The following is a 23,789-nucleotide window of genomic DNA, read 5'->3' as shown; positions in this document are numbered from 1 at the left end:
CGCGACCCCCGCCCCGCGTGCGCTCCCGGGTTCGCGGACTCCAGCACCGCCCCCCACTCTGCTAGCGAGGACCTAGCCCCTTTCATTGCCTACTGTGCTCGCCGGCCTCAGACCACCCCAGGACCCCAGCCCCACCCCACCGGCGCCCCCAGACCCCTTTCCGAGCCTGGAGCCCCAGGGCGCCCCCTCCAGGACGCGTCAGTATCCCACCTGTGGACCCGGCTTGCCCCATCCCAGATTGGACACTTCTTCACCTTTGGCCCTGCGCCTCCCAGTAGCAGCCTCCCCGGGGCAGAGTCCCCTGGCGGCAGGGGGCCAAAGCAGGCTGGGCCCCGAAAGTCCGGATGGACGGACGCACAGACGGAGGTGTTCGTGACTGCGCTGCTCCAGCGTTGGGGGTTGGGGACGGTGAAGGTCGTGCGGCGACGCCAGCGGCCCTGGGCATCTCTGCTCACTGAGCAGTCTCCGTGTGCCCAAGGGCAGGGAGAGCGTGGAGCGCTCTGCGCATGGGTTCGAGACTTATGGCCCTTGGCTTAGTCCCATGGGAACTGGGGCAGTGTGGTACTGCGTTTGGGATCCTTGTGGGGAAAAGCCCCCAAGGCTGTTCAGGGATGGGTTAGTGCTCTGCAGTGGAGGAGGCATGAGGCTAGCGACCTGAGACGTTCCTGTGTCCTGCATCCGTTCCCCTCTGCTGGGGCTCAGAGAGGCAGGCTGGTGTGTTTGGGCCACCTGCTCCTGTGCCAGCGTCCCTGATGGCACGCTGCTGCCCAAGGGGGACGCAAGCCCTGGCACTGCCCGAGCTCAGGCTCCTGGAGAAACCGGCCGGCCGGGCCAGGCCTTCTCATCTCTGGGTGTGGCGTGCCCTGACATGGCTCCCTCCCAGCTGCCAAGCCGGCCGGCCTGGGCAAGGAGGGCCCTTCCGTCCTCCGCTAGCCAGGCCGTGTGCGTCCTTCCCGTGAGCCAGGCCTCTCTCAGTCTGTGCTTCCTTCAGAGGCTGCCAAGCCCAAGGGACCACGGCCCCTGTGGGTGTGAGCGTGTGTGTGGGGGCGGAGGAGCTCAGGGCAGGATCTGAGTGTTGGGGCTGCAGGGAGGAGACGCTAGTGTGAAGAGCAGTGAACCTTTGGTACTTCCTGTGTTCTGGCCTGGGACCTGGAGGTGGGACGAGATGGGGAGCGTCTTCCTCTCTCAGGAAAACAGGCCTTTGCTCTGGGGTCGGACAGACGGTTCAGGGAAGGACCTGCAGAGGAGGCTCTGAGGGCCTGGTGCAGTGGAAGGGGTGTGGGGGTGCTCTTCCTAACTGCAGGGAAAGCTGGACCCTGGGTCCCCTGGCTGCACAAGGTGGCCTGGCCAGCTGAGCCTGGGGATGGTTCAGATCGGCACTGCCCCACCCGGCTCCCGTCTAGTGGGGGGTTTCTCTGAGAGGGAGGAGGATGGGGTATGTAGGCCAGAGGCAGCTCCGGTTTGAGGCTACCCCTAGGTCCCCCGGGACAGGAGAGAGGTACAGAGCGCTAGGTAGAAGCTAGCCCCCCAGGTGCCCCTGCAGAGGTGGGAGGTGGTGAAGCAGAGCCCTGGGTATGAGGCTAGAACCCCAGACCTGGGTCTCCCTCGCAGCACGACCTCTTGCAGGTGGGGCTCTAGGTCTCTAGGTTGCAGGGGACTCGAGATCCCCGAGCAGCTCATGACAGAGGCTGGGCGTGTCACTAGGGAGGGGATGTGGAGGCAGTTTCCATCCCTTTGCCCAGGAGCACCCAGGATGTGGGGTGCGGGTCTGGAAAGCCCACACTGTCTGCGTGACCCAGCGGAGGAAGCCTGGCCGGCGCCTGCCTGCAGCTGCTGCCACTTTGGTCACGCTGCTCTGGGGTGCTGGGGGTAGGGGCGTCCTTCCGTCTCCCCGCTTCAGGAAGTTTGCTCTGGCGCGAGGTGGGGAGCAGCTTGTCTGTGCCTCTGGAGGAACTGGGTGCTGGGGGCCACACTGGGAGGCGGGGTGCAGTGTGGCAGTTCCACAGAGTGGTGTTCTGGGCAGCCACACTGGTCATCCCAGGCTGTCTTGGAGGCGTGTGCCCCCTTGGACCTGCCCCTCTGCGTGCCCCTGGCAGCCTTGTCCATCCGGTCTCCTCACTGGACCCAGCCCCACCCCTCCTGTGTGTGCCCTCTTTCTGCTGCCCTCCCCCCTTCCCTAGCTCCCCTCTTCTCTCCCTCCCCACTCCTTCCTCCCCCAGCCTCCCTCTACCCCCTTACCCTTCTCTCTCCTCCTCCCTCCCCCTCCCTCCCTCCCAGCCCTCTCCCTCTCTGTCCCAACCCCCTCCCCTTCTCCTGGTCCGGTCCTGGCTGAGCCTCTGTTCCAGCTGAGCCCCTGGTAAAGCCTTCTCTTCCACCTGGAGTGGCCTCGCTCTCCTTGTGACCCTGCCTTGACCCTATCTGGATGGTATGATGGCCGCTGCCTCTGGTCGAGGCGCTTCCTTGGGGGGCCCTGGAGAGGCTGGGCCAGGTGAGCCCTGCCTGTCATGGACCCTGCCCACAGTGTGTGGGAGGGGTGATCAGGAAGTACATGCAACTGGAGAGGGGGGCTGGTGAGAAGGGTGCCCCTCCCTGAGGAAACTGGGAATGCGTTAGCCTCTGAAGTGCTCAGGGGTGCCTCAGGGACTCAAGCTTCCTTCCTCACCCAAAAGGACATGGGGGAGGCATCCTTTGACCTCCTCCAGCCTCACGAGGGGAAGACAGAGTCACTGTCAGCAGCCTAAGGCTTGCTCCTATGAGGCCAGACATGCCACCACTCTCCAGCCTTTTACCAACTCTGACACCAGCTGCCCTCCCACGGCACTCACTACTTCTCTGTTGGGTTCGATAGCTTGTTGGGATGGCCACACAGAGCTCACAGATGATACTATCAGTTACGGGATTTATGAGGGAAATAACAGGTTCAGGTTCAGGAACGCTCTTAGGATCTAGTTCTTCCATCAGGACAGTCTCCTCTCTGCTGTGCCCTCAGACACGCCTCTCTGGCCTTTTGGCCTCTTGGCTTGGCCGCTGCCCTTCTCGGGCAAGTGTTACAGAGCTCTTTCAGATCTGCCCATAGGTCCACCTCGGTGCACCCCACTCCGCCAGCAAGTCTCCTGCCCAGAGGCACTCGCCTTTCTCACTCTGTGGGCCGCAAAGCCCGCTGCTCTGTCTCGTGTGTCTTGGTTCCACCGCCGCCATCTCCCTCCCAGGGCATCTTTGTGCCTGGACGTCGTTGCCAAGGAGGTCCGGTGCAGGGATCTCGGGTCCAAGGACGCGCTCCCTTCACCTCCAGCTCTTCTCTCGATGTCAATGAGATCCCCTCTCTCACTCTAGGAGAGCTCGTTTTAAGCCTGGCAGAGTGACAAAACTAACCAATCCTGACATTAGAATTCTACACACCTTATTTGCATGGTTCCAGCCAGGAATCTGGTGGTAGTTACAAAGACTGTGGCTAGGAAAGCCATATTGAGGAGTTCGCTGCACTGTCCCCGAGGAGGGGATGGCGGGGGTGCTGTCCCTCGCACAGTAAAGTGGTGGGACTGGACTGAGGCACCCACAGCGGGAACCATGCCTTCATCAGCTTCCAGCAGAGGGCTTCCACCCTGAAGGGAGCGACGCCCTTTTGCAAGGCCCCTCTCTGGCCATATTGCAGAGCACGGCGCCCACCTCGGGCTGCCGTGGGCCGAGGTCACCCTGCCTTGGGCCGTGGGTCATTCTGCCATGGGGTGCAGTCACCGCGCAGACTGGGGCTCCACCACGTGCCGAGCCTGCTCTCACTTCCTGTATGGGGACGGGAGTGTCAGGCAGGACGGGGGGCGCACTCACACAGCTCTCCCCCCGCCACAGTCTGCAACTTCATGTCCCATGAGAAGTGTCTGAAGCACATGAAGACCCCGTGTGCGTGCGTGGCGCCCAGCCTGGTCCGGGTGAGTGCAGCTACCCTTCTTGCCGGGGTGTCTTCCCTGGCTGGTGGGGGGATGTCTCTTCTAGAGCATGGTGCCAAGATGCTTATTGTCCACTTGAGCGTCGTGTGCCTGGTCACGGGCGCTGTTGAAAAGCATCGGGATGGAATACTACTCGGTAATGAAAAGAAGTGAGCATGGATGTGCTCGGCACCTCGAATGCCTCCCCTGGGCCTGGTGCTGAGGGAGAGAGCCCACCACAAGGGCTGCGCGAGGCCAGTCCCATTCAGGGGCGGTCCCTGCAGAGCCGGTGGATGGTTGCCAGGGATTCCTGGGTGGTCCCCACGGCGAGCGTGCTGGGCTGCCAGCCCAGGGCGATCTGAGGATGTGGGCTGGCAGATGGGCTAGGGTGGGGGTGAGAGTGGTGGCTGGGGGGTTGGCAGCCCTTTGAGGCTGTGCTCTGTCCCCACCAGGTCCCAGTGGCGCACTGCTTCGGCCCCCGGGGGCTGTACAAACGCAGGTTCTGCGCGGTCTGCCGCAAGGCCCTGGAGGCGCCTGCGCTCCGCTGCGAAGGTACTCCTGCCGGGTGTCCTGGGCCCTGGGTCCTGGGTCCTGATCTCTGCTGCCCATAGTGGCCCGGTAGGAGACGGAGGGGTGCTGCCCATAGTGGCCCAGCAGGGAGACGGAGGGGTGGCCTGGGGGGCTGACCGGCCCTGGAGCACAGCCCTGTCGGTAGCCCATGTCGGGTGATCCTGAGGTCGCACTGGGCAGCAGGTGACCTGGAAGTGCTTGTGGGGGAGGGGGGTGAGGGATACAGGGGGTCCGGCAATCAGGGTGAGGTCAGGGAGGGCGCAACCCCATTTGGCTGGGCACATGACAGCCCTGGTGCCGGCCGGTAGGGACTGAGTGACGTGGGGGTGAGGGGTGGCCAGGGCAGGCTGGCGTGGCGGCGGCCGTGACCTGCCGAGGTGCGGGGGTGCTGTGAGAGCCCCTAACCCTGCCCGCCCCCCAGTGTGTGAGCTGCACGTTCACCCCGACTGTGTGCCCTTCGCCTGCAGCGACTGCCGCCTTTGCCACCAGGACGGGCATCAGGACCATGTGAGTGTCGGGACACAGGGCGTGGTGGGTGTCGGGGGGGGCCCGGCTGATGCCATGCCTCCCCAGGACACATACCACCACCACTGGCGGGAAGGGAGCCTGCCCTCAGGCGCACGCTGCGACGTCTGCCGGAAGACCTGTGGCTCTTCAGAGGTCCTGGCTGGCCTGCGTTGCGAGTGGTGTGGCCTCCAGGTGACGGGGCTGGGCTGGGACGCGGGGCCTCCTGTGGTACCACCTCAGGGTGACGGGGAGATGGGGTGGTTGCTGTGGAACTCCCCCCACCACCATCATGGCCACCTTCCTCCCAGGCCTGCCTGCGAGGAGCTCTCATTGAGCCTTGGGGTGGGGTTCCCACTTGACAGAGGAGAATTGGGGTGCACTGTTCCTGCCTGTGGGGTTGGGGGGCTGCCTTTCCAGGGCGTTCTTGGTCCGGGGCGGTGAGCATGGGCTCTGGTGCTCAGCATGGGCCCCAGGGCAGTTCCTGGGGCCGGCCTGGACCCCTGAGGCTGCTGCCCGGGGCCCCGGCTGAGGCGTGCTGCCCTGCCGCCCTCAGGTGCACTCAGTCTGCTCATCTGCACTCCCCCCCGAGTGCTCGTTCGGGCGTCTGCGCAGCATGGTCCTGCCGCCCGCCTGTGTGCGCCTGGTATCCCGCAACTTCAGCAAGATGCATTGCTTCCGCATCTCGGAGAGCGTGGTCCCGGAGCCAGGTGAGGCCACGGGCAGTGGCGGGGCCCTGTGTCCTGTGGAGGGAGAGTGTGGTCACCAGACAGGACGTATGGGGTGTGGCGTTGCTCTGAGGCCAGTGCCCAGGGCACGGCAACAGGCAGGCCTGGTGTGGGGCTGGAAGGAGGCAGCTTGGGCAGAGCCACAGCGGGGGCACAGGGCCGCGGCAGGTTCTCGGGCCTGAGAGCAGCCCTGGGGGGGCCTGGGTGCGCGTGCCCCTCCCCCTGCACACACCAAGCTCCTGTGCTGCCCTGCCCCACAGGCGAGGGGGACGACAGTGTGGATGGAAGTGCGGTGGTGGGACCAGGCAGAGAGGCACTGGCGTCTCCAGAGTCTGGTAAGTGCCCTTCCCTATCGTCTGCCCTGCGCCCCTGCAGCTATGTTCACGAGCCCCTCCCTCCGGCCAGGCAAACAGACCCTGAAGATCTTTGATGGGGATGACAGCATTCGGCGAAACTGCTTCCGTCTCATCACCGTCCCCCGCCTCGCCAGGAGCGAGGAGGTGCTGGTAAGGGGGTCCCGTGGAGGGTGCCCGCAAGACCCTGGCCCTGGGCAGGTTCTGCGTAGGGGGTGTGGCCCGCCTGTCTGCCTGTTGCCCTTCTGCTCTGCAGGAGATGGCGCTGCGGGCATACTACGTCAGCGAGGACCCCCGTGACTTTGAGCTGCAGGCGTTGCCCCTGCCCGCACAGACTGGCGAGAGCGGGGCCCAGGGAAAAGCCTGGAGTGGCGGGGCTGCTGGGGACGACAGCGGCCGAGGCCCCGGGTCGCGAGAGCCCGTGTCCGAAGCCTGGGTCATCCGGGCCCTGCCCCGCACCCAGGAGGTCCTGAGGATCTACCCTGCCTGGCTCAAGTGAGCCTGCAGCCAGGATCCCACAGCCAGCTGGGCGTGGCCAGCAGGGCGGAGGGTGGGGCTCCCCATCTGAGTCTCAGGGTCTGCCAGATGAGGTCTGGACAGGGCAGGGAGGGGGTTTGCGCTGTCCCCAGTGGTGAGTCTCCAGTCTGTCGGATGGGGAGGGGCGTGAGTTTGAGTCAGGGTCTGCCCTACAGGGTGGGTGTGGCCTGCGTGTCTCTCCGTGTGACCCCTCAGAGCACAGTGAGGACGGTCGTGCTGGAGGTGCTCCCATTGCTTGGACGTCAGGTGCGGATGGTGGGGGCCCGGTCTGGGCCAGTGTTGGGGTCACTGGCCTGGCTGCCTGTGCATGTGCCTTGGGGTGGTTGGGGGCTGGCCCCAGGCCTGACACCCCGTCCTCTGCCCTCAGGCGGAGAGTCCTGAGAGCTTCCAGCTGGTTGAGGTGCTCATGGGCAGTAGGCAAGGTGAGCCCTGGCCCGTGGGTCTGGGCTGCTCCGGGAGGTGATGCCCAGGGCTGTGGGTCACACCCCATGTCCCAGTGCATTCTGCCCCACGGCCTGGGAGCCCAGGGTCTAGAGGCAGCCGTTGGCATAGGCGCATGCTGTTCTCTGGGGTGGCAGCGCCCCGTGCTGACGGACCGTGCCCTTGCCCTGCAGTTCAGCGCACGGTGCTGGTGGAGGACGAGCCCCTGCTGGACCGACTTAGGAACATCCAGCAGGTCTGTGAGTGTGGGCTCAGGCCCCCACTGCACACACGTGGCCCAGGGCACGAGTGGGCTTCCGTGTGTGCCCTCTGTGTCACGTGCCTGCTGTGGCTTGGGGGTGGGTAGCAGCTGGGCCTCTGTCTGGCCTGGCCTGTAGGGCATCCCCATCTGGCCCCAAGCCTGCACCGTCTCTGCTTGCTTTATCGTCCCTTGTTCCCGGCTGTGGGGCATCCTATGCCACAGGGTCTCCCCAAGCCTCCACGGGGTGGAAGGGGCTTGTTAAGAGGAAGAAAACCCTTTGCTGCCGCCCTTTTTTTTGTCGTCTTAGTTCAGCCTGGGAAGTCTCCACAGCGCCCCTTATGGATGTGGAGGGCAGGGGTGGGGAGAATGTTCGCCAGCCCCGGCCCTCAGTGTCCTCTCCCTGCAGACGTCCTTACGGCAGATGAGCCAGACGCGGTTCTACGTGGTGGAGAGCCGATCTGTGGTGCCACGTGTCTCCCTGTTTGTGGGCGGCCTGCCGTCTGGCCTTGCCCCCCAGGAATACGGCCCCCTGCTGCAGGAGGCCGTGGGCACCAAAGGTGGGTCTTTCCGGGCTGCCTGGGTACCTGGGAGAGGGGAGGGACCCCAGACGGCCGGCTCTTGGGGCTGCAGCGCCTGGCCCCTTCCCCTAGCCGTCGCCCTTGCCTTCCTCCTCGGCTCTGCTTGAGTCGGTCCCTGTCCTCTGGCCTCCCCTCCAGGCTCAGGCCAGCGCCCCTCATCCAGGAGGTTTCTGAGCCCCCTCACCCCTCCCACCACTCCCACCTGGTGCTACTCTCTGTTGTGTGCCTCCTCTACCCCCAGCCGAGGCCGGAACACTGGGTGGAGGGGGCGTGGGCCCTGATGGGGAGCTGCCCTCTGCCTGGTGGTTATGGTCAGCCTGGAACAAGGTGGGGGAGGACGTGTGGGACCGGTGCCTGGACCCCCACTCTGTCCCATGTCAGCCCTGCTGGAGCCCAGCGGCCCTGACCTTGGTCTGTCTTTGCAGCTGACGTGGTGGCTGTGAGTCACGTCTACCCCTCGCAAGGTGAGTGCTGGTGCTGGCCGGGCTCAGGCTGGGCTGAACGTCTCCCTGGTCTCCAGGGCACTTGCCCGGCTGACCTTGGTCTCGGGGGCCCCAGGGGCCGGTTCGGCAGCCAGGATTTATGCCAGGGTCTCTGCTATAAGCTCTTGCTGAAACCAGATTCTGCTCAGGCATTTTCTGCCACCCTGGGTTCTCCATCCTGATGGTGTGTTTGCATCTTTTGTTCTGGAAAATTGAAAACATGGATCCCTGCCTGCCATCACCCCCAGCTACCTCAGCACTCGTCCATTCTTTGGGGCGTGTTTTGCCCCCCAGGCTGACCCACGAGGCCCTGGGCCTCTCCCGGGCCCCCAACAGGCAGCATGTCAGCTCCTGAGCGGGGCTTGATGGAGGGGGACGCAGGGTGAGGTGTCATGTTGTACCTCCTGTGGCATCTGTGCACCTGCGCCCATTCACATTCGTGCCCTATTGCTGCCCTATTGTGGCCGTGGGCGGAGCCAGTGACTCCAGGCTCCTCCTAAGGGGGCAGGGCTTACTGGGGCAGGTGAAGTATAGCCCCTGGGTGCGGCCTTCCGGATGAGCTGACCTGAGCTGGCCATGGCTGGAACTGGGAGCAGTTTTGGCTTCGGGAGGGGGCCAAGGCCCCACCCTGGAGCTCATGCCCGCCTGTGCAGGCGCCCTGGTGCTGGATGTCACCTGCTTCGCAGAGGCTGAGCGGCTCTACATGCTGGTCAAGGACACGGCCGTGCAGGGCCGCCCGCTCACGGCCCTGGTGCTCCCTGACGTGCTGGTAAGTGGCCAGTGGGACTCCTGGTGTGGGGGCAGCGCTGCAGGGACCTGGGGCGATGGCTGCTTTTCAAACGCTCGAGTGGCGGGGCTTTCCTGGGAGGTCTCCATGGACACGCTTTTCTCTTCGTCACCTTCGTTGGGCTCTTGGGCAGTGCCGTGCCACGTTGCCAGCCCAGAAAAGACATTGTCGATCCCGTTGTACCCTGAGCGGGTGTGGTCAGTGGGCAAGCGTCTGAGGCTGCCTGGCAGGTGAGCCGTTGAGCCCTGGCCAGGAAAGACATCCTCTCCTATGTACTCTGAGGGGCGAGGTTAGAGTCTGCCTGGCCTGAGTGAGGCTGCCTGGCAGGTGAGCGGCCGAGCCTAGCCCGTTTGTCCACATGGTCGGCTCTGTGAGGACACGGTGGACCAAGTGCCCAGAAGATGGGAGCACTGGCCGAGGCCCTGAACCCACAGGATAGTGTTCCCTGCCCCTCCCCCCGGCTGTACCTGGCCAGCACCTCTGTAGTGACCGCCTCACTACAGCGCCCCAACGGTGGTGGTGACCACTGACGAACATCCCGTCGGGCCCCTGCCCTCTTGGGTCACCAGGCACTGGCCTCTCTCACCTGGTGACCGAGGGCCCTGCTGGTCCGTGCACAGGCTGCCTCCAGCCAGTAGGTGGTGCTCCCTGACTTTGTGCCCCATCCTGGAGACCCCTGCCCTGCCCTCCTGGCTGTACCTTCCCAGCAGCCATTTGGTCCTCTGACCGACCGGCCTGAGGGGTCCGCAGCTGTTCTCTCCCTGACCCCAGACCAGGAGAAGCCTGAATAGAGCAGGCAGAAGGCTAGAGGTTCAAACCCACCAGCCACTGCTCAGAAGGAAGGTTGGCCAATCTACTTCCACAGCGATACTCCCTCGGAAACCCAAGGACGGGTCGCCATGAGTTGGACTCGACTCAGTGGCAGTGAGTTTGTTTTTTTTTTTTTTTGGTAGTTTGTGTCTGTGCCTGGTGACAGGCCATTCTGTCACCCCAAAGATGCAGCCATAGGTCAGGGTCCTGACCTCTGGCCTGGCTCCGCGGCAGAGCCAGGCGGTAGGGCCGATGCATGTTTCTTATCTTTTCTGTTAGCTGTCTGCATGCAGGTGAGCAGGTAAGTCGTGACCACAGGGCAGCTCTGCCACCACGTGGTCCAAGTGTGTCCCCAGTGTGTCCCCAGTTGTGTTCTTGGCCTCAGGCCATGGTGGAGCGTGTGTGCTGTCAGCACCACCTGTCTGAGCCCCGCTTGGCTGTCTGCTTTAGTCACCCCACCTTGTAGGGAGCCCAGCCCCCCGTCGTAGGACCCCTAGCCGTGGACCCCAGTGTTGTAGGGATGCTGTGTCTGTCCTTGGCTCTGCACTCTCCAGGGTGACGTGTGGGTGGTGGCCTTGTCACTGTGGCTGAGGGAGACGGCAGCTCCTGGACGTTGAGTGGGAGGCAGGGGGTAGGGGCTACAGAGTGGGGCTGGCCAGGAGCCTTGCTCCTGCACACGCAGACGGCCCCCTAGGACCAGCGCTCAGCCAGGCGGCAGCACCGGCAGGGGCTTGTTCTCCAGCCCGGGTGTGTGGACACGTGGAGTCTGGGTAGCCGTGTCACAGGTATGGCGTGGCTCATGTACGGCGTGGAGCTCCTGGCAGGGATGGCTGTGTGGCCCCCAGCCTTGTGTGAAGGCGTGGCTGTGGCTTCCTTGGGAGAAGGCTGGCTTGACCTGTGGGACCCATGGTCCTGGGAAGCCCAGGGCAGGGGGGGGACTTGGGAGCGGGGGCTGGGGAGGCAGTCACTTGGTCATGGCATGGCACAGGGGTGCCACTGCTCGGTGTCGGGGGCTCATCACTCGGTCACTGCCTGGCATAGGGGACGGTCACTCACTGTCTGTCCAGTGTTAGTGGCTGGTCACTTGGTCACTGCCCGGCATGGGGGGCTGGTCACTCCATCACTCCCCAGCGTGGGGGGTAGTCACTCAGTCACTGCCCAGTGTTAGTGGGTGGTCACTTGGTCACTGCCCGGCGTGGGGGGTGGTCACTTGGTCACTGCCCAGCGTGGGGGGCAGTCACTGCCCAGTGTTAGTGGCTGGTCACTGGGTCACTGCCCGGCATGGGGGAGGCAGTCACTGCGTCACTACCTGGCGTGGGGGAGGCGGTCGCTGGGTTACTGCCCGGTGCGGGGGGCAGTCACTCAGTCACTGCCCGGTGTTAGTGGGTGGTCACTTGGTCACTGCCTGGCATGAGGGGACTGGCCACTTGGCCACTGCCCAGCGTGGGGGGCAGTCACTGCCCAGTGTTAGTGGCTGGTCACTGCGTGGGGGAGGCGGTCGCTGGGTCACTGCGCGGCGTGGGGGAGGCGGTCCCGGGGTCCCTGCCCGGTGTGCGGGAGGCGGTCGTGGGGTCACTGTCCGGGGAGGTGGCCGCAGGGTCGCTGCGCGGCGTGGGGGAGGCGGTCCCGGGGTCCCTGCCCGGTGTGCGGGAGGCGGTCGTGGGGTCACTGTCCGGGGAGGTGGCCGCAGGGTCGGTGCCCGGCGTGGGGGAGGCGGTCGCGGGGTCACTGTCCGGGGAGGTGGCTGCAGGGTTGCTGCCCGACGTGGGGGAGGCGGTCGCTGGGTCGCTGCGTGGCGTGGGGAGGCGGTCGCTGGGTCACGCGGCGTGGGGGAGGCGGTTGCAGGGTCACTGTGCCGCGTGGGGGAGGTGGTCGCGGGGTCCCTGCCCGGCGTGGGGTAGTCATCTGGCAGTCCCAGTCAGGGGTCGGTCATGCCAGCAGCTCTGGTCAGAGGGCAGCCTATCGTAACCCACTCCTCATCCGTCAGCATGCAAAGCTGCCCCCAGACTGCTGCCCCCTCCTCGTGTTTGTGAACCCCAAGAGCGGGGGCCTCAAGGGTCGAGACCTGCTCTACAGTTTCCGGAAGCTGCTGAATCCTCACCAGGTCTTCGAGCTGACCAATGGCGGGCCTCTCCCAGGGTGAGAGTGGGGGCGGGGGGGTCCGGTTGCTGCCCTCCCTTCCGCTCTGGCATGCTCGTGGGGGGGCAGGTAGGCAGGTGGGCACAGGGAGGGCGGAGTTGTGCCCACAGACCTGGGGACAGTGATTGAGCTGCAACAGGGTCCTCAGCCCTCCATGGGGCAGGAGCCTGATGTGTGGGTGAAGGGGAGTCCTGCTTCTGCTCTGGGGGTCTGGCCAGACAACATGTCCTGCCTCCCACTCCTGCTCCCTTGGCAGGTCCGGGCCAGCTCCCCAGGGGCCGTGGCGAGACGTGTCCCGTCTCCCCCACCAGGTTCCACACGTTCTCCCGGGCTCCCCGCTTCCGGGTGCTGGTGTGTGGCGGGGATGGCACCGTGGGCTGGGTGCTCGGTGCCCTGGAGGAGACGCGCCATCGTCTGGCCTGCCCCCAGCCCTCTGTGGCCATCCTGCCCCTGGGCACAGGTGGGTGCAGCCAGGGCTGGGGAGTGTGGGCCACGGGGCTTGTCTCTTCCTGCCCTTGAGTTTTGCTCCAGGTCCGTGGTGGTCTTAGGCCCCTCTGACCCCAGGTCTCTGTCCCCTGACGAGTGGGTGGGTGTCGGGAGCCACTCCGTATCTTGCTCACATCCTAGGGAATGACCTTGGCCGAGTGCTCCGCTGGGGGGCGGGCTACAGTGGCGAGGACCCCTTCTCTGTGTTGGTGTCTGTGGACGAAGCCGACGCCGTGCTCATGGACCGCTGGACCATCCTGCTGGATGCCCACGAGGCCAGTGGCTCGGAGAACAGTGTGGCCGACGTGGAACCCCCAAAGGTGCGCCCGAAGAGGAGGTGCCTGTGTGTGCTGTCACCCGTCCCCTGGAATGCCCCCCCACACCCCCTTGTGCCAGCGCCGCAGCCGTTTCTGCTTAGAGAAGGGGCCCTTGCTGGCGCTCAGGCCCAGGCCTGGCTAAAGCCTCGCTGTGCCGCGTGGCACACTGCCCTCCCCTGAGGTGCTGGGCAGCCGGGGTGGCTTAAGCAGGGGAATTCCCACGCTCTGGCAGCGGTGGAGGACGTGGGTTGGAGAGCCCGGGAGCAGCTAGCGTCGGGTGCCTTGTCCCCAGATCGTCCAGATGAACAACTACTGCGGGATCGGCATTGACGCGGAGCTGAGTCTGGACTTCCACCAGGCCCGGGAGGAGGAGCCTGGCAAGTTCACGAGCAGGTACGGAGGAGGGGGAGCTGCAGTCCGGGGACTCCTTCCGGCAGGGCAGGGGCGGCCACCTGGCGACAGCTTGCTTCCGGGGGATTCGCCAGCGGGGAGGGGTGCAGCAGGGGGCTGGAGCCCAGGGGCTGCTTGAGGCTCAGCAGAGGCTCTCCACCCTGCAGGTTCCACAACAAAGGTGTGTACGTGCGGGTCGGGCTGCAGAAGATGAGCCACTCGCGCAGCTTGCACAAGGAGATCCGCCTGCAGGTGGGGCAGCACGAGGTGGAGCTGCCGAGCATCGAGGGCCTCATCTTCATCAACATCCCCAGGTGCGGGCGGGCGGGCGGCCCGAGCGCCTGCCAGACTTGGGCTCTGGCTCCCCCACGGCGTGGCCGCCGGACCCCTACGTGTGGCCCACGCTCTCCCCTCCCCCGCGCACAGCTGGGGCTCGGGGGCCGACCTGTGGGGCTCCGACAATGACTCGAGGTTTGAGAAGCCGCGCATCGATGACGGGCTGCTGGAGGTGGTGGGCGTGACCGGCGTCGTGCACATGGTGAGTGGCCAGGCAGGGGGCTGGGCCGTCCCCTCCACGCCACAACGCCGTGGCCCCGGCTGAGCCCCGCTCGCCCCTCCAGGGTCAGGTCCAGGGTGGGCTCCGCTCTGGCATCCGCATCGCCCAGGGCTCCTACTTCCGCGTCACACTCCTCAAGGCCACCCCCGTGCAGGTCGATGGTGAGCCCTGGGTCCAGGCTCCTGGCCACATGATCATCTCGGCTGCGGGGCCAAAGGTACGTGGGCTGTAGTGGGTGAGGCCGGGACACAGAGCCAGTGTGGAGGTGGGCTCGGGGTCAGGCAGGCTGGGCCCTGCGAGTGGTTGGTGGCAGCCTAGGGAGGGCGTGAGGACCAGGTAGGAATGGCTGACTCCTTCTGGGGACCGTCTCGGCAGACGAGCTCACCTTAGGCCTCAGAGGAGGGCTGTGTGGCGTTTGGGGGGGGCTGGGGGTGGGCCGCGTGAGCCCAGCTCTGCCCCCCACTAGCTTAAGCTTCATTTCTGGTCTGGAGTCCTTGGTGCTGGGTCAGCCTTCAGCGCACGCACAGCCCAGACCCCCAGGCTGCTGACAGCTCCGAGCCCCCTTAACTTTCCTGCCTCGTGACAGGTTCACATGCTGAAAAAATCCAAGCAGAAGCCCAGGAAGGCTGGAGGCGGCCCCAAGGAGGCCAGAGTGGATGTGACACCCGCCCCGGCGGGGGATGCCAAGTAGAGGCATTGGTGGGAGGCTGAGGAAGGCCGAGGAGTAGCCCTGCACCCACCCTGGTTCACCGCTTGGGCAGCAGCCTTGTCCTCATGGTGTCTTCCTGGGACTGTGTGCCTGGGGACGTCTCCATCTCGGGCCTCATCTGGTGCCACGTCCCGTGGAGGCTGCTGGAAGGGTGATGGGTGTGTCCATGTAGTGGGTGGCCGTGGGGCTCAGCTGAGGCCCTTGTGGGGTGCACGCTGCCACTCAGCCACACGGGTCAGTGGGACCCAGCTGCAGGCCTGGCGTCAGACACGGGACCCCACCACCCTCACCTCCAGGGCCCTTGCAGGATGCAGCCAGCTGGTGGCCCTCGCCTCATCGTGTGCCCATTAGGCCCCTGGGATAGCCGGCTCTGTGGGCAGCCCAGGGCACGCATGACCACATCTCCTGCAACTCAGCACAGACACAGCAGGGCCCCGTGTCACTTCATCTAAGAGCACCACGTTCTGTCCAGGCATGGTTTGGCCTGCCTCGGCAGCTCCTGACCAGGCCCTGGTGGGCACTGTGGGCAGGACATGCCAAGTGTTGGGCTCTGTTTAGCCCCTGTGCTGGCCTGCTCGCAGCTGCACTGTGCAGTCAGGGCAGGTCTCTTGGGATGCCCCAAGGTTGGTGAGAAGCAGCCTTGCCAGCAGGTGGCAGTGTGGGGCTGTGCTAAGGAGTAGGTGAGGAAGGGAGGCTGTGGACAGGCCAGGGGCCTGCCCCTCCCGGCCCCCTGGTGGGGCGTCTGCCTGGAACAGAAAGAAGGGACCAGAAAAGAAGCTGGTGAGGGCTCACTGTCGCCCCTCGAGGCATGTGGTGTAGGTGACAACACTGAGTGGGCAGGGGAGCAGCTTTCATCACCTGGGTCCACATCCAGGGTGTCCACGGCCAGCTGCCCGCCAGCTGCATGCCAACGACCAGTTCTGTGCTGTGTCGGTGATTCTAGGCTTCAGTGTGTAACCGCCCCTCCCTGACTCACGGGCCCAACCGAGGTGGCTGGGGTGGACCAGGCAGCAGGTCAGGCCACACGGGAAGGGGGTTGGAGGCTATTTTAGCCAACAGCCCCCAGGCGTGGTGAGCCAGAACTGCAGTTCCCTGGGGCCCAGTGACTGCCCACGGGGACGGAAACAGTCACAACTCCATGGGAAGTCTCCTAGGGCACCACCCCAAAGGGGCAATCTGGCTCCAGACTCCCCGTTTCCCTTGGACTGACCAGCCTGCTGCTGCCGGAGCTGCAGCAGGCGCACTGGCCGAGGGGCCTGGGGCCTGGGGCCTTGTCCGAGGGTTGGCCACGGAGCAGGCCCTCCGCCCGTGGCACCCCTCCCCACCCTGTGCTTTTTGCCAAAACCACACAAGTGCATCTGAGGCTGCTCTGGCCGGTTGCTCACGTGCCTCCGGCATTCACGTGCCTGCGTCATCCACAAGCACGCACGCTGTTCCTCGTGGTGCATTCATTCTGCTTTGCGAGCTGCGGTGCTGTCTGTAGGTTACGGTCAGGGCGGACTTGTGCGTCTGTGAGTGTGTGTATGTGTGCTGGATTTGTGGCGGGCAGCTCGACCATACTTGCACTGAGTGGAGCCCTGTCCTGTGTAATTTATAGCTTCCTGAATGTAATAATTTATGTCTGTGACAAATACAGTGCTGGGTCTCCCTGGTCTCTGTGAGTGTGACTTTGAAGGTGCCCCATGTGTGGGGAGGGGGCAGGTGGTACGGCAGCTCCAGGACGCAGGGCCCGTCCCGTCCCTGGGGCCTGGGCGTGGCATGTGGGGTGGGTGGGCCACAGTGGGCAGCTCCTGAGGGGTGACTGGCTGAGCCTGCAGCCTTAAGGGACACGTGCCCTTGGGGTCCAGGCAGAGGAGAAAGGGCTGAAGTCCAGGGCCATGACCCACCCCCACTCACCCACCCAGCTCACACCCTCTTTTCCAGCCCAGGCCGCCCCTGGGAGACCCACCCGTCTCGAGCCCTGCCGCTCCACTTCTCAGATCAGCTCCTATAGTTAATCAGAGTAAGATCATCACCATGTTGACAAGATGCCTTCGGGCGAGGGAGGGAAACACAGACACTGACCAAACAAGAGTGAGGTTTCCACAAAGAAGCTGGGCCTGCAAAGACCAGGGAGCAACCAGAAGGCTCTAGGATATTGCGGACTGACCCTCGGCTGGCCTGTGCCCACAAGGAGTTCCCCACCTAGCCGTCCTCTCCTTCCGTGTCACTCTCAGGCTGCAGACGTGGACACAGGGTGGTGCTGCGGAGGGAGTTGGGGGCACAGTGTGCTCCCTGGAGCAGGGGTCCAGGTCGGAGTAGATAGAGCAGGCATCCAGGTGGGGAGATGTGCCGCTGGGCCTCTAGCAGGGAGCAGGGAGGAGCTGGGCCTGTGCGTCGGCAGCTCCCTGGTCGTTGCGCAGGGGCCCTGCTGGCCGGGTCAGGCCCCGCAGGCCCCGCAGGCCCCGCAGGCCGGCCAGGGCCAGGCGCAGGCCCAGGCGCAGGAGCAGGAAGGCGAAAGGCACGGCAACCTGCATGAGGTGGAAGATGGCCGTGCTGAAGCGCCGCAGGAAGCAGGTGGAGGCGAAGGCCAGCAGACTGGCGCACGGGTAGAGGGCCAGCTTGGCGAACATGAGTGCGTGCTCCCGGCCGCCGAAGCGCGCCGACGGGCGCAGGGCCTCCCGCTGGCGCAGCAGGGCCGCGGTCCACGTGGCGAACTGGAAGATGCTGGCGAAGAAGATGATGGCGCAGCTGACCCGGATGCTCTCCAGCTCCTCGTGGGGCTGCTGCGCCAGCGCCGAGGTCCGCTGGTAGGCCAGCGGCAGGCCGCCCACGAAGGCCAGCGCCAGCGTGTTGAGCAGCCCCATGGCCCGCGTGGCCCTGCGCACGTGCAGGAAGAGGGAGTGGTGGACGAACCAGAGCAGGCCCACGGTGGCGAAGGAGCCGAAGTAGGCCAGGAAGTGCGGCCCGAAGCTGCCCAGGGCTGTGACGAGGCTGCCCTGGAACTGCTCCTCCACGTCCTTGGGGTCCGGAACGTTGTCCTCGCTGGGGACAGCAAACGGATGGCGTTGGCGCCAGCCCCGCCTCGCTCGCGCAGGGCGGCCCTGCCGTGGCACGGGAGGGCGTCTGGTTGGTGCACAGCCCCCCCTAGAGCTCTCTCTGGCTGGGTCAGTGCCGTTCTCCGTGCCTGCTCGGGGCGGGGTGGCCTGTGGGGGTCTGTGTCCACACCCCCGCAGCCGCCCTCATGCCTCCAGGCGGTTGGGTGCTGGCATACCTGCGGCTCTCAGACAGGCAGGGAGTCTGCAAGCTCAGATTCCTGAGCCCTGGCCAGGGTGGGACCAGGAACAGACACTGCTGACAAGCGTCTGCTGGCAGGTACCCTGACCTGGCTGCACCAGGGAATCAGGGAACCTGCAGTTGGTCCTGCTCGGCCACCCAGATCTAAACTTAGGCAACGAGCCTGTCCATCGAGGGGATGGGGATGCCAGTGTTTCTGGACGTAGCCCAAGAGGGCGCTCATCTCTGAAATGCCGGGCTGCACAGGCGGTCCCTGCACTGGCCACCCACCTCAGGAAGACCCTCAGGGGAGGTGCTCATGCTGCAGGGTGCCCTGGGGGCCTTCTGAAACCCGGGGCCTGAAGCTCGGGTTTGAAGGGTGGCAGAGGTGGGGGCGCAGGCATGGCTGGGGGCGTGGGCACGGTGGGTGGGAGCGGTAGCACGGAGGTACAAGCACAGGTGAGGGTGCAAGCATGGGTGGGGGTGAGGGGCGAGTCTGGGGAGGTGGGTGAGTGCACAGGTGAGGGCGCAAGCATGGGTGGGGGTGTGGGGGTGAGTCTGGGAGACACACGGCCAGTAGGGGGCAGACTTCTCGGTCCAGGCTCTGCATGGGGGAGGGAAGAACACCGGCCCCTGGGAGGCCCTCAGCAGGGGCAGGTCATTCAGCAAGGACCACTTGAGCCAGACGGGCCCTGGCTGCAGAGTGAAAGCAAAGCAGATCATTCTGGAATGTTCTTTAAATCCAGACCTTAAAGATGAAATAGCAGTGAGGATGTACTCCCAATTTTAAAGACCTTGCACAAGTTACTGAAGGAAAAAGCTATGGAGAGAGAGTCGGGTGTCTTAGACTGTAGGTTGTCAGCCGGACAGAATCAGACGTTTAGGTACCAAAAGCAAAACCAAACCAAACCTGCTGTCCAGTCAAATCCGACTCACAGGGACCCCGCAGGACAGAGCAGAACTGCCCTGTAGGGTTTCCAAGACTGTCATCTGGACAGGAGCAGACGGCCATGCCATTCTCCCACGGATATGGAGCACGGAATTGGCCTCACTGCACAAACTGTGCATGTGGAACAATGACTAAGGGACTGAAGACACTGAGGGAAGGACCAGCGACGTGTGAAACTACCAGAAGAAAGGTCTGGACAGAAGAACGCGGTGATTAAAAGCAGAAAATTCACGGGCAGACGGTGGAGGGTCAGGCTGCCCAGGAGGGAAGACCACAGTGAGGGGACTGACGCAGGGCTCAGAAGGCCTGACCAGAAAGGGGGCAGGGGCCCTGGAGGAGGCAGGGCCCCCAGCGGCGTGGCTCCCCAGGTGTGGCTGGCAGTCTAGATGGAACTCTGGGAAGGGGGGGAGGTGGGGCAGGGCTCTCCAGGTGCCCCCACCTGCCTGCTCTCTGGGCAGCTCTGTCCTCCCTGGGGTCCTGGACACCAACTCCCCCTGGGAAGCTCTGGGCAGCCACCTCAGCCGCCTGGTGCACCCAAAAGGCTCAGATCTGCTCACACCAGGTGAGGCAGGGGCAGCAGGTGGGCTCTGGCTGGGAGGCCCTGTGGCTGTCGCTGCCCATCCCGCCTCTGTCCCCGGGTCCTACCAGATGTCAAGGATGAGAAGGGTGGCCACGATGGCGTAGACGCCGTCGCTGAAGGCCTCCACGCGTTCCTTGCTGAGGGGCTCGTGCAGGTCGAAGGTGAAGAAGTCCAGGCTCTGGGCGGGGGGCTCCCCTGGGCCTGACAGGGAAGAAGGAGCTGACCCACCCTGCACAGGGCCGTGGGGACAGCCCCCCAGCTCTGTGCTTGTCCCAAGGGGCTGGGGTCTGAAGCGTGGGGGGAGTGGGGAGGACACCCAGGTGGATGGCTGACCAGGAGAGGCAGCCTCAGCCTCATTAAGTGTGCGAGCCTGTCCACACTCGAGTTCACACACGCAGCACGAAGACCTGAGTGATGCTGCCGGGGCCTGGAGGCTCATGCTGTCACCACATAGGGGGACCTGGAGACCCGTGTAGTCATTGCATGGTGGGACCTCAAGGCTCACCCTGTCACTGTGTGGGGGGACCTCAAGGCTTACGTAGTCATTACACGTGGGGACCTCAAGGCCCGCACGTGGGGACCTCAAGGCCCGCACAGTCACCACGGGGGGGGGGGCGACTTCAAGGCTTGTGTAGTCACCATGTAGGGGGCCTCAAGGCCCACACTGTCATTACGTGGGGGCACCCTGAGGCCCACACAGTCACTACATGGGGGGGACCTGAGGCCCGTGCAGTTACCAAACGGGGGGAGTTCGAGGCTCATGCACTCATCACGTGGGGGACCTCGACACTCGTGCAGTCACTCCGTGGGAGGACTGGGGGCCAGGCCTCTCCCTCCACTCCACGTCCCCCTGAGTCAGCCTCCCGCAGACCAGCTGCCCGGGGAGGTGGGGACCTACCCATAATCCTGTCCCTGCACCAGCCGGCTGCTTTGCTGAGGTAGGGGAGGAAGATGACCGTCGCCATCAGCAGGTAGGACTGGGAACAGAGAGACGGCAGCGTTAACACGGGGCTCGCAGCCTCCACCCACCTGGGGTTTCATGCCACCTGGAGCCCAGGACCCACTAGGAAGCCCACTCAGAGACGCTCTGTTCAGAAGAGGAGAGCAGCTCAAGCAACAAAAGAGAAGAGAAACTGGACTTCATCAAAATGGGAAATTTCCATGAGTGAGAAGGCAGTCCCTGGAAGAGGAGATGGTGGGAACTCACTGCCCGGTGAGGGCTCCCAAGGACCAGCTGCCACTGGGTCATCTCCGACTCCTGGTGACCCCACCGTGTCAGAGTGGAACTGTGCACCATGGGGTCCCCAGTGGCTGGCCCTTCAGAAGTGGGTCACCAGGCTTCCCCACCAAGGCAGCTCTGGGTGGACCCCAGCCAGCAACCTTTCAGTTAGTAGCACAGTGCACCAATGGTGGACACCACCCAGGGCCTTCTGATACGGGCCTGGTACCCAGAATGCATGGAACTCTTACAACTCAACAACAAAAAGACAAATGGCCTAAATGAAAAAATGGATAAAGGATGCGAACAGACATCTCTCCAAAGAAGATACACAAATGGACAACAAACACTTAAGAAGAGGCTGGATGTTCTTAGTAGTTAAATAAAAAAAAAAAAACCAACCCCTGCCATTGAGTCGATTCCGACTCATAGTGACCTCCTTTGGGTTTCCAAGGTGGTAAATCGTTACGGAAGTAGATTGCCCCGCCTTCCTTCCGCAGAGTGGCTGGTGGCTTTGAACTGCCAGCCTTCTGGTTAGCAGTCAAATGCCTTCAGCACTATGCCTTAAACCAACCCCCCCCCCCAAAAAAAAACCCACTGCTGTTGAATCAATTCTGAGCCACAATGACCCTTTGGGACAGAGTGGAACTGCCTCATAGGGTTCCTAAGGCTGGAAGTCTGTATGGAAGCAGACTGCCTCCTCCTTCTCCCATGGAGCGGCAGGTGGGTCTGAACCACCAACCTTTTGGTTGGCAGCCAAGCACTTTAACCACTGTACCACCTGGGCTCCTCCATTAGTCATCAGGGAAATGTAGATCAAAACCACAGTGATGTATCACTTCATACCCATGGAAATGGCTACTATAAAAAAGTCAGAAAATAGCAGGTGTTAGTGATGGTGTGGAGAAACAGGAAGCCTGGTGCATTGCTGCTGGAAAGTATGGTGGCGTGGCCACGGTGACAGTCACCTGCTTCCTCCAAACCTGAGCCAGAACTACTGGACGGTCCAGCACTTCCCTTCAGGTACCAGAGACTGGAAAGCAGGAGCTCAGAGGCTTGTACCCCTGTGTTCACTGCAGTCTTAGTCACAATAGCAAAAGGTGGGGACAACCCAAGCATGGCAGTTGTGTGTCATCTTGGCTGGGCTGTGGCTTTGAGTGGCTGGGCAGCTGGATGTAGTTGTGGCCCATGATAAACTGGCCTGGCGTAATCCCCTCCATGGTGGAATCTGCTGTGAGCAGATGAAGGAGTTCCCTTCGGGGTGTGGCCTGTGTCCAGTATATCCAGAGAAGCTCCTACAGCTCCTTCAGTCTTTATCTCCAGTTCTTGGACTTGAACTGGTGGCCTATCGTATTGCTTGTTGATCTTGAGATTGTTGCCTGCACAGCCAGCGAACCAAACGGTGTGCCATCTTACCTGCCGATCGTGGGTTTGTCAGCCTGAGCAGCCAGCTGCTGCGTGAGCCAGGATAAGCCTCCAGCTTGCTCCATGGTTTGGAAGGCAGGGCTGAAGCCCAAGGTCGAGGGGTCCCTACCAGCCCCTAGAGCTGGCACTGTGAACTGGGACTTCTACCCTCCTAAACTGTAAAAGAATAAAGCCCTGTTTGTTCAGCCTTCCACTTGGGGTATTTCTGTTGGAGCAGCACTAGAGAACCAAGACTCCAAGCTGGCATCAACTTGGAGATGGCCGCTTCTCCTTGTCTGCCTTTGGCCCCGGTGAGGAGGCAGTACAGGAACAATGTCCCGCGCCCATCGGTGTCATCTGTGACCACACAGGGACCAGCAGGCCTGGGGTCTTACTGCTCAGCTCAGGCGAGGTGAGCCGGGCCGGCTACTCTGCCTCCACGCTCCCTCAGCTGTGCCGCCAGGATCTGACAGAACGTGAAGCTCCGAGGTGAGGCCATCCTAGGCTCGACGTCCTGAGGGCAGGTGAACCTGCGTGTTCTTCGCTTCCGCGGCCCTCCTCCTCGTTACAGTGGTTGCACATCCTGCACGGTGACTCTCCCCAAGCAGGGCCTGGCCTCAGCTCCTCCCCTGTCAACAGTGGGACTTCGTCTCTGTCTTCTCCCTTTCTCTGGCTCCTTCTGATGCCGGGACGTTTTCTTTCTGGACAGCTCATCCTCCAGGCATATTCGGGAACAGACGGAGCTCACCTGCTGGCGAAGCGCACCCTGCCCCGGGCTGGTCCTGGAGCATGACCACCCGTGGCCTGCAGGGAGGACTGTCCCAGTGGTCTGAACACCCATGGCCTGCAGGCCATCTTGTCCCGGTGCCCTGACCCCCTGTGGCCTGGAGGGTGCAGTGTGCCGGTGCTCTGACCATCTGCGGCCCTATGGGGAGTCCCGTCCCGGTGCTGGGACCACCAGAGCCCACGGGACTTCCTGTCTCAGTTCACTGGTGTGTGGGTTCTCACCCTGGAGTCTCCTGGGGTCTTGCTTTTGGTTCGAGTCACTGCACCAGACTCAAGGACAGGCCAGGCTGAGTCATGGTTTTCAGGGGAAAGGGCGTTGATACCCTGCTGCTCTGAGCTGGGTCATTTCTTCACCCCAGGCCCCGAGAGGCAGGAGCCCCACTTCCTCACTCCATGCACATGGCATCAGCCCTGGGGTCCTTGGATGGAGCACACGTGCTCCCCTGCACCATGGCCTCCAGCCTTGGCCGGGCATGGACATATACGCAGTGGGCAGGCCTGGTCTCCACGCCCTTCCCCTACCCCCATCCTGCGCCAGGCTCCCACGTCCTGGGCCCACACCCTGTGCACTGGGGCCCTGTGCCCCGCCCCTGTGCCCCGCCCCTGTGCCCCGCCCCTGTGCCGACAGTACTCGCTGGGCAGCTCCTCCCCTGGGAGGCCCCCAGCAGCGGGGAGCCTTACCACAGGGAAGAAGAACAGGGAGAAGAGAGCGGCCACAAAGCACAGCGCGGGGCCACGGAGGACGACGCCCAGCACGTGCTGCCGGAAGGCGGCCTTGTGGGCCGAGTGCGAGATCCGCTGGTTCAGGAGGTGCGGGTAGTGGAATGCGTAGCCCACGATCACCGCCTGTGGGGAAAAGCAGGCTGCCGGGGCCTGACCACCCAGCGCCCAGCACCCCACCTCCTCTACCCTCAGCCACACAGTCAGGCTCCCAGTAGCCCGAGGCCTTCCCCCTGTGTGGTGGTGTGTGGAGGGTGGAGAGGGCCAGGCCTTCCCCTGGCGTGGTGGTGTGTGGAGGGTGGAGAGGGCCAGGCCTTCCCCTGGC

The 23,789-nt window shown here is 63.9% G+C and overlaps 2 protein-coding genes across 2 annotated transcripts in view; one reads left to right on the top strand and one right to left on the bottom strand.

Annotated features, from left to right (window-relative positions):
• DGKQ (diacylglycerol kinase theta) overlaps positions 1-14,533 on the top strand; it is a 33,205-nt gene extending 18,672 nt beyond the window's left edge. The window contains exons 4-26 of the mRNA XM_007955776.1: positions 238-469; positions 3,847-3,926; positions 4,376-4,475; positions 4,915-5,000; positions 5,067-5,192; positions 5,554-5,707; positions 5,986-6,060; positions 6,131-6,231; positions 6,335-6,573; positions 6,771-6,861; positions 6,983-7,037; positions 7,230-7,291; positions 7,704-7,854; positions 8,301-8,339; positions 9,011-9,126; positions 11,942-12,093; positions 12,405-12,553; positions 12,721-12,899; positions 13,189-13,289; positions 13,454-13,600; positions 13,713-13,824; positions 13,907-14,059; positions 14,429-14,533. Of these exons, the coding sequence (XP_007953967.1) occupies positions 238-469; positions 3,847-3,926; positions 4,376-4,475; positions 4,915-5,000; positions 5,067-5,192; positions 5,554-5,707; positions 5,986-6,060; positions 6,131-6,231; positions 6,335-6,573; positions 6,771-6,861; positions 6,983-7,037; positions 7,230-7,291; positions 7,704-7,854; positions 8,301-8,339; positions 9,011-9,126; positions 11,942-12,093; positions 12,405-12,553; positions 12,721-12,899; positions 13,189-13,289; positions 13,454-13,600; positions 13,713-13,824; positions 13,907-14,059; positions 14,429-14,533 (2,805 nt within the window). The remainder of the gene's footprint in view (positions 1-237; positions 470-3,846; positions 3,927-4,375; positions 4,476-4,914; positions 5,001-5,066; positions 5,193-5,553; positions 5,708-5,985; positions 6,061-6,130; positions 6,232-6,334; positions 6,574-6,770; positions 6,862-6,982; positions 7,038-7,229; positions 7,292-7,703; positions 7,855-8,300; positions 8,340-9,010; positions 9,127-11,941; positions 12,094-12,404; positions 12,554-12,720; positions 12,900-13,188; positions 13,290-13,453; positions 13,601-13,712; positions 13,825-13,906; positions 14,060-14,428) is intronic.
• Positions 14,534-16,893: 2,360 nt separating this feature from the next.
• TMEM175 (transmembrane protein 175) overlaps positions 16,894-23,789 on the bottom strand; it is a 20,334-nt gene continuing 13,438 nt past the window's right edge. Inside the window, exons 7-10 of the mRNA XM_042782948.1 lie at positions 23,426-23,590; positions 20,234-20,312; positions 19,401-19,536; positions 16,894-17,575 (exon numbers count right to left, since the gene is read on the bottom strand). Coding sequence (XP_042638882.1) covers positions 16,894-17,575; positions 19,401-19,536; positions 20,234-20,312; positions 23,426-23,590 — 1,062 coding nt within the window. The remainder of the gene's footprint in view (positions 17,576-19,400; positions 19,537-20,233; positions 20,313-23,425; positions 23,591-23,789) is intronic.

The sequence above is a fragment of the Orycteropus afer genome, unplaced genomic scaffold (genome assembly GCF_000298275.1).
Source record: "Orycteropus afer afer isolate SDZICR_OR568_19922 unplaced genomic scaffold, OryAfe1.0 scaffold00539, whole genome shotgun sequence".
NCBI classification, from domain to species: domain Eukaryota; kingdom Metazoa; phylum Chordata; class Mammalia; order Tubulidentata; family Orycteropodidae; genus Orycteropus; species Orycteropus afer.
This window is presented reverse-complemented; position numbering and strand designations above follow the sequence as displayed.